Source organism: Anser brachyrhynchus (genome assembly GCF_964034855.1).
Source record: "Anser brachyrhynchus genome assembly, chromosome: 6".
Lineage (NCBI taxonomy): Eukaryota > Metazoa > Chordata > Aves > Anseriformes > Anatidae > Anser > Anser brachyrhynchus.
In genome coordinates, this window is record NC_137700.1 from 16183279 (window position 1) to 16196487 (window position 13209).

At 37.6% G+C, this 13209-nt stretch overlaps 1 protein-coding gene across 8 annotated transcripts in view; it reads left to right on the forward strand.

Annotated features, from left to right (window-relative positions):
• Positions 1-13209, forward strand: part of BICC1 (BicC family RNA binding protein 1) — a 101997-nt gene that overhangs the window by 5131 nt on the left and 83657 nt on the right. For 3 of the 8 annotated variants that reach the window (XM_080598546.1, XM_080598547.1, XM_080598548.1), the window contains exon 2: positions 12046-12098. The exons of 2 other annotated variants lie outside the window; for them this stretch is intronic. In XM_080598546.1, coding sequence (XP_080454672.1) covers positions 12046-12098 — 53 coding nt within the window. Of the gene's footprint in view, positions 1-1244; positions 1265-7918; positions 7970-10603; positions 12099-13209 lie in introns of those variants that run through there. 3 more of the 8 variants (XM_080598545.1, XM_080598549.1, XM_080598544.1) reach the window with 3 other exon arrangements.

A 13209-nucleotide genomic window follows, 5' to 3' on the forward strand; every position in this document is an offset into this window, starting at 1 on the left:
TCAGCTTAAATAGGGTGGTCCTGACTGGTGGTTTCTGTGTGGGGATGGTAACCTTGACCGGTGTGTTAAATATGTTGGTATTTGTTTGTATGGCTTAGCAGGAGTTACTGCTTCCTTGCTGGATTTTTGTGTGATGATGGCAGAAGTCTGTATGATAAAACTAAGTGTACAGTGCTCATTTGAATAGTATACCTTACTTATGAATGAAGTTGCAAATACTTAGCGTTGTTGACTTTTACTTCTGTTTAAAGTTCCCTGTGTGCCTGTTGGAGCTGTAAGAGGTATGTTGTGTTTTCCTTCACCAGTTTCTTACTGAAATAACTTCGCAAACTCTAATTTTAGTAGGCTCTAAACAAAGTTTCTCTTCCTAGAGAAAGAAAATGTTTTTTTTTTTCTACTGAACTATGTATGAGATTTCTGTTCATGTTTTTCTATTTGTTGTTGTAGTTTATCAGCGTAGCCTGGACAAGAACATTGTTGTGGGGTAACGGGAACCTTTCTAACAGCATTTACATTTGGTGTTTAACTTACATGTAGCAGGAAAAATAAGTTCCATTTCTTTGTCAGGCTTTCAAATCCCCAAAGTGATGAATAGTCTATTTCTACAAAAATAAATATATGAAATGAATTTGTGTGACTTGTAGTTTAAAAATGTTCTTGCATTCCATTGTTAACAATTGTAATAATACCACTTTCTCAAGTTTCAGTGTTTTTTAAGTAGTACAACGGACTATCATGGTTTGGCATGAACTCCTAAGTTAAGTATTGCTGGCTTGCACATTCCTGTTGGTTATATTGTAATCTTTACCTCCATTGGAAAATATGTCCTATTTTGAGTACTTATTCCAGGCTTTTGGCTTTATGCCTGTCAAACAATGAAACATGCTAGTTTTTCTTTAATTTCAGCCCTCTGTGTTGAAGAACTAATCGTTTGTTGTTTTTTTTTACAATAATACCTCTTACTGGGAAGGCGTAGTGCTGCCTGTTTTTTACTTTGAGCATAAAAACTGACTACATGTGAATTGGACTTGGGATAGCTTATTAATTGTGTGTACGTTTTGTAGCTGAAGGAGCGAGTGCTTGATTTAAGGATTTCTTCCTTAAGCCTCTACCTGTTAATCAGTGGTAGTTTTCAGAATGATTTTGTGTTAAGCAGCAAAAAACATTTTTTGAGCATACTGGGAAGTCTTGCTCAGTGTCTGGTTTTGTTTATAACTAGGCTTTCATGTATCCAGTTCAGATCAGGATGACCGCTTTGCATGGGGTAATGTAACTCTTCATGTTTCACTGACTTTTATAGCTGATTTATGTAAAGACTTCTGCAGTGATATCCTCTTTACTGGAGTAGGAATATAAAATTTCCTAAGAAATGTTTCCTGTTAAAGGTTCATTGATATTGTGAAGGAATGTTTTCTCAAAAGACTGACGAGAAATACATATCTGAACTTTAAGGGTAAGCAAGTGTATTTGTAGTGTCAGCCACAGATAGGATCTGTCTTTTCCCAGACCTGAACGAAGCAGAGCAAAATCTACAAGGAGTGATGGCTTTTGGTCATGCGTGATAGCAGCCCGCGGCCAGTTGTCCCTGTGTGGAGCTGTTGGAATGACTGCAGTCCTCACAGAAATGAGCTGCATTGCTTCTGCTGTTCATGTAGTTAATAGGAGCCTGGAGAATTAGGGTATTCACCAAGTTCTCCCATGTTTATATCTACTAGTGTAGTTTTTTGGATACTGGGGGGGAAAACTCTTGATGTATCTGTGAGAAAAGATGGGAGTGAGGGCTAGGGGGGCTTAAAATGAATACAGATAATACGGTATGTCTGAATGGATAAATCAATTGCCCACTAGCATAACTATGTTTAATTTCTCTGTTGAAAACTGATTTTGTGACTAGGGGTTGATGTATGCATCCCCTTTGGTCTGTCCTGACCATTATCCAGGATGTGTTGCTCTAGTGCAGTGGCAGCCAGGTCATGGGAGTCAGAAAGGCACACAAACATGTTTCATCCCTATACTGTAGTTTTGGATTTGCAAATTTGGTTGTATTGTTTCACACTATAAAAATACAGGGAATTGGTATGTATAAATATCTGTGGCACTTGGATTTTTTATGTAGGAATGCATGGGACACTTCAAATGTGTTTGTGTGGTGTGTGTAGGTAGGGGTATTCCCCTGAGCTGTTCTGGACAAGGGATGTTGAGTAGGGATCCTGACAGTTTGAATGTTATGCAATAGTCACAACATAGGAAAAATAGGAAATCTATTTTTTTAAAAAGAACAAGTGTGCGTTTGATAGAGCAGAAATCAAGATTGCAAGCTTTATGATCTAAAACAGAAGAAAAAATCTACCTGATTAAAAAAAAAAAAGCGGCCATTATTTTTATTGCATGTCAATGTGTAGTTCAACCTGATAAAATTGGATTTATCCTAGAAAGAAGTGTGTAAAAATCGTGATTCTCAGTTTTGTAGTGATGAGGTGAGATAGTCTTTTCTTGCAGAGTGGCTATGCTTCCTAACTACAAAGCTTAGCATTAATTTCAAATTTGTAATTGAGTTAAACTAAATCTTAATATTAGAGTGTAATATTAGAGCACAATATTTATTAGTGTTATGTATTGAATTAGTGTATTAATACACGTTTTTAGGTAAGTGCTTGATCAGTTGCCAGTGGAAAAAAGGGCACTTTGGAGCATGAACTGTATTCCAGGACTGATAAAATTGTGGTTGAATATTGGGATCAATTTGCCTTCCCCAGGACAGTGAGAAGCATCTGCTAGAAAAAAACTGGTCTGTACATTTAAAAGCTCTGGGAGAATTTAGATTTTTAATCTTAGGATTTCTTATGCCTGTTACTGATGCTTTTTAGTGTTATTTCAGTGAAACTTCAAATAGTTCTGGAACATGCAAAAGTTATTTAGGCTGCCTTTGCATTTTTAAGCTGTGATTCCGTTGAATAAGTAGAAAATCACTAATGCTTTATTTGCGTTCTTGTTCTATTCTTTTAGTGTGGTTACTGCTGTTTTTCAGACACCATTTTATAATTCAAAAACTGACTACCTCCCAAATGGCCAGATGCCAGCAGTTGCTTCTTTTGAGTTTGTCATGCATTTTGGGATCAGCAGCTCTATAAAGACTGTGAAATAAAGTTAACTCTTCTTAATTTTTTTTAAGTCACCCAGATTGGTATCCCCTAGAACTTAAATGGGTCAAAATCGGACCGCTATATTAAAGGCTAAGGAACATTGGAGCACATTGTGGTCACTCGAGGGGGTCACTTGCAAGGATGTATTCAGCCTGTGGTTAGCTGAAGGTCTCTTGAAGACTTCCTCAGCATGTGGTGGGTGACGTGTGTGTGGGTAGTTGTGTTGTAGCTCTTGCTCTGTCTTTAGAGAGTTACGAGTGCAGCCTACTGGATCTGTCACTGAACTGAAAGTAATCTCCTCCACTTATCTGCCTTCAGATCTTGATTAAATTGCTTTCCTTGCCCCAGTGTGTTTTGACCAGGAGCCGTTCTTGGAGGTAAGAAGATGGTCAGAATGGTGCCAGCTGCAATGTGGCCTCAGGTTCCCTGCTCCAGTGCAATTCCTGTACTACTTGCCTGTTGAGCAGGGGCCGGTATAAACCCTGTGAAAAATATTTCTTCCAAAGAAAACTTGATAAACTTATATGGAAAGCTTTCTCTCAAATATTAATTTAAGAAAATGGTGACTCCCATTCTTCCTCTTTTGGCTTTTTGCCTGTTGGGATGTGTGTAGATGCAAGTGAAGCCTGAACCTTCCATTTTTCCATTTGCTAAACTTCTCTATAGGCCAGCCCCGGGAGGCTTTGCAGAGCCTCCTTTCAATTTTCCACTAAAGCAATGCAATGTGAGTAAGGTCTGTAAGAACTGTTTTCGGGGGGGCGGGTGGGGGGGTGGCGGGGAGCAGTTATCTTTCTGCTTATACTGTTATTGTGAGGCTTGCAGTAGATAGATAGTCAAGAATTTCTTTGTTACCCTGTGGCTTCTACAAGTAGGACTTCCCCCTCTGCCACAAAAAGGCTTTTCTGTTTCGTTTGTTTTTTCTGCTCTGTCTCACTTAACATTTTCCTTAAGAAGCTATGGGATTGTCATTGTTGTAGGTCTTCTAGTCCTCCCCTGAAGTTTTCTGGCTTGCAAAGATAACTTAAGTGCCACAGGATATTTTTGCTGTAGATGCTGGAATATTACAGAGTATTGGAAGGCAGAACCTGTAAATAAAAATGAATGCCAAGGGATGAAAAAACAAATGTTTTCATTCCAGGTCATCATTGAAGTGAAATATGTAATTTGAATGTGTGTGTGTGTATATATATATATATTTAAGTCAGTGTTAGCATTTCTCACTTATTTGGTGCAAAGTATCTGTGCTAGATACTATTGATACTATTGGTGCTAGATTTATTCCCCTTATTTGTAATGAGACAACTAGCAGAATAAAACCAATAAACCAATGTGCCATTTTGTGCCTCGTGGAGGAGGCCAGATCATGTGTTTCCTCTGGTAAACTTCATTCTTGGAAAGAAATTATTCTTTATTTCCTTGTGAGGAAAACTTGCAACGTTTTTATGATGATCAGCTAAACAGTACAACACGTCTGGAAATCAGCAGTAAGCCAAGTACATCTGGCCTGAAGAAACAATGTTAATAGATAATTGGAGTTAGAAATTGGTAATACTGTGTTTTATTATAATTAAAAAAAAACACCATCCCATTTCAGCCCTTTCAAAAAGAATTGTGTGTATATATACATTTTTTTTAAGTGTAACACACACAAACATCCTGTGTTCTGTCATCACCCTGTGCTGTTAGTATGTTGCTGTATAAGACTTTACAATTTTTATTTCTACTAATGTTATGAAGTCTCATGGTGGGGTTATCAGATTTTCCAAAGTTTAAATATATTTTCACCACCTTTCCTTTCTTGCATGTAAAACAAATATGTGTGTGTGTGTGTATATTCTGCTTATGGGTGATGATACTACTTTCCTTTCTAAGCGAGGTCTGCTCCTTTTAGAAATCTTGCATTGCTGTCCTGGATTAGTGTTTTAAACTGACCTTTAAATCTTCTTCTTTCCTTATTGCTAATAGTTTTGTGTGAATGGAGGGCTTTGATTATATCTATTTTTACTGGCTCTGCTCTGTTCAGAATGAGCCTGTGATAAATTTGTAGCAGTTGAATGTATGAGACTGGTAACTTAAGACTAAGCATCTTGAGAAATGTGAAAAATGAAATCCTTAATTCCAAAATAAATATTAGGTCAATTAAGTGGTGCATTGAAGCGTTTTTATGTTCTGGAAAGCTTTAGCAGATTGATGTCTTCTGAAGATATTCTCCATGACCTTTATGGTAAGATAATTGAATTGCTTGAGGGAATATAAACTGTGATTCTGCAGACTGTGCAGAATAATTAAACCAAAAGATGTGTTGTAAGGTAGTTCCTGTACTGAACACTACACTGTACTACAAAAGCCTTGATGAGAGAAAGGTTAATCACTTAATGAAAAAATTGGAGTGTTTTGACATGAGTTGCTGCATCCTCCATTCTGCTGTGCTGCTCTGTGCGACCATCAATGGTAGATTTTTGTCACTCAAGTACAGGATACATGTGCGTGTCATCTTTACTATGATATGAAAATACTTCATTTCATTGTGATCTACTTCAGAGAACGTAAGATTTGGTTCCACTTCTGAATGTGTGGTGCATCCATGGGTGAGAAGTGCTACAGAATGGTGAATATTAAATTATGTTAAACAGCCTTTGTTTATATGCAGCCAGGGCAGTTAAAATAGCATTAGTTTTAAGAGTATGGATATGGAGCACATTTTTAAAATATTGTTTTATGTATTGGAAAGGAATCTCACTACTTTTTTTGGTAGAACAAATTTAAGTGCTGTTTTTCCTTAGTAAACTTACTTCTGGAGTGTGTGTAAAATAGCGGATAAGAAAGAATCTGTTTTTTAATCTATGCCATGTGCAGAAACAGTGAATATATTTGATCAATCTTTAGTACTTTAAAAGCAATTCCTTTCCTGAAATGTGAACATATCCTGCAGAATTCTCTCTTCTCCCTCAGTGTGGAAGACATTACCGTCGCTAGAGTCCAGAATACATGGATTTGCCATATGTGTGAAATTTTTTTAATGCACTAAACAATTGAACACATAAGGATGTTTTCTGGGTTGCTTAGCAGCAGTCAGGTTCTTTATTTTAAATGGCCTTCAGTGACATCTTTCAATTTTTTTCAGAGGTTTGGCAGAAATAAAAAGTCATTCCAGTGTTTGAAACATGAGGAATCGTTTAAGCCATGAAAAAGTAGGGTCAGTTTGTTGTAAAGTTCTGTTTATGTTTAAATATTTACCAAACTTTATATTCTGTGTTATTGTAAATATCTGGGAGTGCTGGAAGAGAATCCTGTTGGATGTTAGTATAGTTTTGAGTGATTTATCACCTGAAAGATGTAACTTTGATTACAGATCATTATATCTGAATTAAGCATTTTTAATCAGTATATATCTAGCTGGAAATGTTTTCTTCACTTACATGTGATGCTGAGTGTTGCTACTAGTGTTCTGAGTTGGGAATATGATTCAAACTAAAACTTAAAATATTAAATATACTTCTTTTTTTTTCTTTCGGGAATATCAAATGCGTATTTACAAGGGTCTTGTAATGGGGTTAGTCTCTTACTGCCGCAGAGGTGGCATTGGTGCTGCCTCACGTTCTGGCCTGAGGAGCCAGCAGCTGTGTGAGAGCAGCTTTAGCGGGTGTTACAGGGTTAGTGCTTTCAGCCTCAGGGGTGCCTTTGGTGTCTCTTCCCTGCTACCTTCTGCAGACATTTACAAGCTAAGGAGGTGTTTGTCCTCCAGAACGCTGGCCAGGCCATGGGGAAGCGTGTGGTTGGGGGGGAGGCTTGTGTGGCTGCCCCTGTAGTTTAGCCGGGAGAGTGTGAAGGCCAAATGTTTTAGGTGGATTTTTAAAGTGGGAGATCTCTTTCCCAGAAAGGGGAGCAGGTACATGGCTAAGGTGGCTATAGAAGCTGGGTAGCTTTGGAAGCGCACGGAGAAGATCTCCCCACAGTGTGGCTGCCAGACACACTACTGCTGAGCAGAGCTGTTTTCTGCACTTCTGTACAAATGTCCTTCCATGAGAAGAAAGGGGAGAACCCTCTTGGCATTTATGTTCAGCTTCCTTCCTGCAGTGTGATGAACAGGGCCACTTAAGGCTCACAGGCCTGCTGCCGCTTCACGAGCGAGAGCAGGCCGTGGGCAGGCCCGGGGAATGCCCAGTTTTCTTCCCTCCTCCCCTAGCCTGCCCTTTCAGAGGGAGCACGCATTTGGCCAATGCTGTTTTTTTTTAATGTAGGCTTTGGTGTAAATTCTTTTCTACTTATACAGGCTTCCTTGCTTTCTGTGTGATATATGGAGTAGGGAGAGCTAGTGCATGCGTCTCCTGCATGCTGGTGAGCACTACTCCAGTTGATCAGGTCTGCTTTACTGCAATGAAAACATCAGTAAGGCAGGTGTCCTTTCTCTGTTCATGGCAGTAAAGCCAATTCAGATACCTCAGTGCCTGTTGACTTCCATAATAAAAAACGGAGGAAGACCATGATGTAGAGCTGTTGGCTGTGGGTTGGCCATTTTTGGTTTGCATCATTCTACTCTAAAGAAAAAGCAAGGACCATAAAGTAGATGTTGTAATCTTGTAGGAAACCCGTGAGATTTAAAGATCATAGTTAATCAGTTTGAAGTACAGCTCCATATTCACCTTCTAAGTATCAGTATTGCACTGTTTTACAAATTGTTTTCACATTGCAAATTAATTAAAATAATTAGGAGAACGTGTTGATTTTTAAGGAATATCAATTCTGCCTGGTAGTAATGGTAAACTTCTATACAGCTTCATACTCTGCAACACCATCAAGCAACAAGAGTTCAGCATCAGCAAAAGGTAACTAGGAATGACTTACGTTTTAAAAAATAGAAAAATCTTTCATTGTGATCTCTAGTAATTCCCAAATGTTGTTGTCTTCTCCAGTGTTCTGCTCTTACGCTTTCTCTTTACTTCTGCTTCAGAAATGCAATTTATGTTTTCAGGTAGGTCTTGAGTTGAACTTGATTGCATTATAGGGATGGTATTCCCACTTTTTTTCAGGACAGAAAAGAATAAAATGCTTGTTTAGGAGGAAGATGCCTTTTAGGCAAATTATTCTGTACCTTTAATTCTTTTTTTTTTAGGTTCTCTGTTAAAGACTCTAGTACTTCCTGGTATAAATGGCAACTTAAAACCCCAAGCGGACCACAGGTCCAAACTACTGTGTTACCAAATAATTTTGCTTAAACTTGGAGTGTTTCATGACTTTCTGAGAGTAACTAGCTAATTGCTGCAAAGTAGAGCTTGGCAGCTGACTGATCATCCACGCTGAATGTACTGGGATTGTGCTAGAGCTAGCTCCTCAGTACTGTTTCTTCAGCAACATGCAGATAGTTTCTCTTTTCTGGAGAAACTTCTCTAATCTGTGATTGAGTAGACTGATGCAGATACAGCTAGAGGTGGTACACATTTCACTGTGACAGCTTAGGCAACAGAAGCAAATTTTTTTTCTGAAACACCTTAAATTTGGTGGTTATTTTTCAGCAAGTTACAGAGAAAACTTGTCTCTGTTTCTGCAAATTGGTTTTGCCAAAGCTGTGGCTTCATAGTAGCCAAGCTGTCTCATGATTTCAGGGTAGGAACTTACCGAGCTGACAAGTATTTTATGGTTAAAGCCAGCTGAACTGAAACAGGAAACTTGAATCCAACCAATATCAAAATAAAAGAAGAAAATGCAAACAGGAAATGTTGCTTTTTTTGGCAGCCTTAATAATAATGGCAGTCCTAATAATAATGGTTTGTGAACTCTAGAAATGCAGTTGACCATCCAAACTTACCTCTGTTCTTTCTAGATTTTTTTCTTTATTCACAGCTGATATTTGCAGTGTTTTTTTTTCAAATCTGATCTTTTTTGACTTTCACTCTGATCACTGCAATATTACTTACTGTGTCAACACAATTTTGGGAGCTTTGCAATGTCTATGGAAAAGAGTAATTTATAAACTTCCATGCTTGTCCTTGCAGAGCAATCCACAAGTCTTCATACAACTTAATTATATCATTGTTTTTAGTAACATGCAAAAAGAAAAAAGGCAATTTCTGGCTTAAAGGGACAGCTGAAAGAATTGAAGTAGCACTGATTTTAAACAACAGAAACAAAAGAGGTCACCAATGAAAAAGCTTGACTAGTGATAAATTATGTAAATGATGAAATTACTGTTTGTACCGTGGAAAACACCTCGCCATCAGGTCTATCTCAAGAACCAGCAGTAAAAGTGACTTGTCTCACCTAACGGGACTCTGAAGGATGAAGAATGGAAGTTCTTCTCGTGTGTTTGTGCAGGTGATATTGCGTGCAGTTGATGGTAAGACTTCTGTAACGTCCTGTGTGTTTAAGAGTAAGTAGTGCTCATGATAAGTACTGTCTTTAGAATGTGGCCAAATGAAGTGTGTATATTTTTATGTATTCTAACCATATACGTAGTTAGAATACCTGGATTTCAATATTAGGAGATGGTAGTCTGAATCTTAGTTTTGCATTATTGTATGCGGACTTGAGGTTTTTTCAACTCTAAAAATAAACTTGATTATAAAATGCTATCAACTCTGCTAACTGAGAAACTAGGAAAATTCCTATGGGTAAATTACAACGGTGGGAAGATCCAGTTAAATTAATAGTAGGACACGTTGCTTGATACTTGCCGTTTGTGAGCAGAGCTGTGTGTGCCATTTTTCTGGAGCAGGCATTAGGTAGCTGTATGCTTTTTCTGCTAGGTGGGCCCTTCCTTTTTAAGGAGGATTTTTCTGAACTTGAAACACTATCTCATGTCCACTGCATCTGCACTGTGATGGCAGAGCTGAGCATTATCCTTTCTCAATGTCTGGATGATATTAGAGAGTAAAGGCTCCTTTAAGACTTCAATGAGTAGTTATTATACAACTACCTTGTGTGGAAGCTTTTGGTATGATGCATTTGCAAGGAAATTATACTAATATAACTTACAGTACTATTATTCTTTTTCCTCCTCAAGTGCAGTCTTTTGCAGCCTTAAATTACTGTTTACTGGGCTTGAAAACTCCTGAAACATGAACTTTCCAAAACATTCAACAGAGGAAGTAGAGCAGCAAGTCCTAGCTATCTTTGCTCAATTTTCCCTTTCTGCTTAGTTTTAAAGCTAATCCATTTTAACTGCAAAAAGAATGTACTTTTTACGTTAGTTGGCTTGCGCTGCAAGAAGCTACAGCTCATGTTGTGGAACATCTTGAAGACTAAATTATTATAATGGAAGAGGAATGTTAGGAATCTTTTGTGGACAGTTTATATTTTGCCGCAGAACTTTGTGTATCTTTGCTTTGGATGGCTACAAGCAAAGGCTGTAATCACTTGTTTAGTTTTTCTGTTCCTTGGTTGTAGGTGTTTTCTGATGAGAAGGCTCCATGTTCAATTTACTTGTCTTGGGGGGGGGGGGGAATGTAGGGTTGGCAATTTAGTGAAGATGCATATTATTAAATTTATTTCTTTCAGCTAGTGGCACGTGTGCCTTTTGGTTTTTGCTCTTGGGTGATTTGGTGGCATTATTCAGCATCAGTCTAGGCTTCACCTAGATTCTAGGTTCTTAAAAACCTGTGAGAATACTGACCTGGTGTTCTCTGTACAGAGTCATTGTGGTTAAGAGTGGAAGGGCTCAATATATTGAAATGAACATATTTATAATATAAGAAGGTCATCAGTGGAGTATTTTCTTAAGTTATAAGATGGAAGACGCATTAGAGGATAAAGTCAACTTGCAGAAATTCCCAGAAGGTCAAATCTGATCCAGTTTGTGAAAGACTTTTTTCCCTCTTTTTTGATAAAACCCAGAGGAAGTAATGGTGGTCTGTAAGCTCTGAGATTCTTCTGTGATCGCGATACTTGCCTGTATGCATTGTAGTTCAGTGTTGAAAAAGAATGTAACTTAAAATAGTCATCAGAAAGAAAGTGAAGGAGTGTCTACCTTTCAAGTATACTCTTTAATAAATAAAGCACAGAATGCTGTATCTGATCTATACTCCAGGCTTCTGTTGAGGTATAAAACAGAAATCTCCTTGGCTCACAGGTGACAAAGGGTCCATTGCATTGTTATTCTCTGCAAATCTGAGTAATCTAGGTTTGCTTTATCTTAATTTCAGTTGACTGTAAAATGCTGATACGTTTCATTTTTGGATGAAGATACTACTGATGGCTATTGCTAACAAACATACGGCCATTTTTTAATAGATGGGAGCTGGTCTCCTCCACTGAAGCCTGACCCAGTGCATGCTTATGTCAGGAATGCTGATTTTGAGCTACTTTACACTGCTCTCAAGTAGACTGCTTCTTCAAGAAGGTCTGCAGTTCAGCAACCTTTGCCCACCTACAACAAAAGCGTTCTTGAATTAGACATTATGTATTCATATAATGTTCTTGTTTTCCCACATGAGCTATAGATATGATAAATGAAAATTAAAAATAACCGCATAATTAATAATTCATATGAATACAGTCATCTGTTGTGCATTGTAGAACGCAAACACAGTTCGGTACCTCTCAGGGGCAAACATGGCTCCCTGAGTAAGAGTCCTTTTTTCTCATCACATGTTTCTGTTCTTGAAAATAACTCTAACCAGTAATCATATTCTCTTCTAGTGTTCCTCAATTGTGGTTGTTGGCTATGTTGCTTTTATAAAGACTTGTAGACAATATGTTGTCTTTTGCCAGGCTTGTGTGCTATTTAAGTTGATGATTTAGGCTACTTATTTCTTGCCGTATTTTAAAATCACTTTATCAATACTTCTGTACCTGTTAAATAAAAAGCAAGATTACCTGTGGTTAGATTGCTATGGCAACAGATAATGCATAGCCTTAATCTTTACAAGTTCTTGGATAACAGTTTGATGTTTTGTTTGTCCCACAGCTATGAAGTTATTTCAGTTAATTATGACTGCTCCAAAGGACACAAATTGGCAGGTAACGGATAGCGCAAATGACAAGGTTTTAAAAATAGTCCTGATTTTTTTCTCATTGGTTCACTGACATTCCTTCCAAATGAGCACAATTTCCATGTCAGTTAGAAAGCGAGTGTTTTGGCAAATGCTTTATGCAGACATGAAGCACATGGACAATATTAATAAAAACCGGGGTATTTTGCAAGAGATACATCATGTGAAGAGATGTGTCCTGAAGCATTACATGATGTTTTCTGCATAGCATGTTCTGTAGATAATGTGGTAATAATATTCTGCGTTTTGTGATAAAGAATTAGAATTTTCTTTGTTACCCCATTACTTAAATCTGCTCCAGCTTGAAAGAGCTATAAATGTTACCAGTTACTTGTCTGTGTTTTTGCAAGTTCTGAGTGGTTGTTTTGGTTTTGTTTTGGGTTGTGTTTTGATTTTTTTTTGTTGTTCTGAGAAGTAGGCTGGTATGCTATCTGGCGACAGAGGCACTTCCCATTGTTCTTGAGACTCACTAAGCTTTTTACTTTAGTACCGAATATACGTACAAAAAAATAAATGTAGACATTGGAGACACTGTTTATACTAGTAAGTGTCATCTTAGAATATGCTAAATGCTTGTGTAGATGGGAAGTATGAATGCTTATCGTTTCATCACTAATTGTGGGATACATGTACCTTGCACTAATCAGCAGACACTTTGAAATGCTAAGTCATGTTCAAGATCACTTATAAACATTCATGATATATTAAAACTTTCTCATACAGGTTAGGATTTGATTAGCTTTCCTATTTCTCCTGTATGAGTTACTCATTACTGTGTAGACCCTAAAAGAGGAGTTGATATAAAACAGTAGAAACATACTCACATGAACCTTTTCTAAAAGGATCTGAGTTGAAAATACAGAGCAGAAATGGTAAAAATTATTCCTGAAAACAGCATTACATTGTCAGCTGCACTAACATCGTGCTGCTTAATATTGTTTTTGTTTGCAAAAATGCAGTATTTCTTCAGCTAAAGCTCCCACACAGAAACTGGAGGCAGAAGTAGGCCAAATATTAGTTCCTTACTCTTTATCGTTTGTTTTTCTAGATTTTGGCAGAAATCACACATTCTTTGTTTT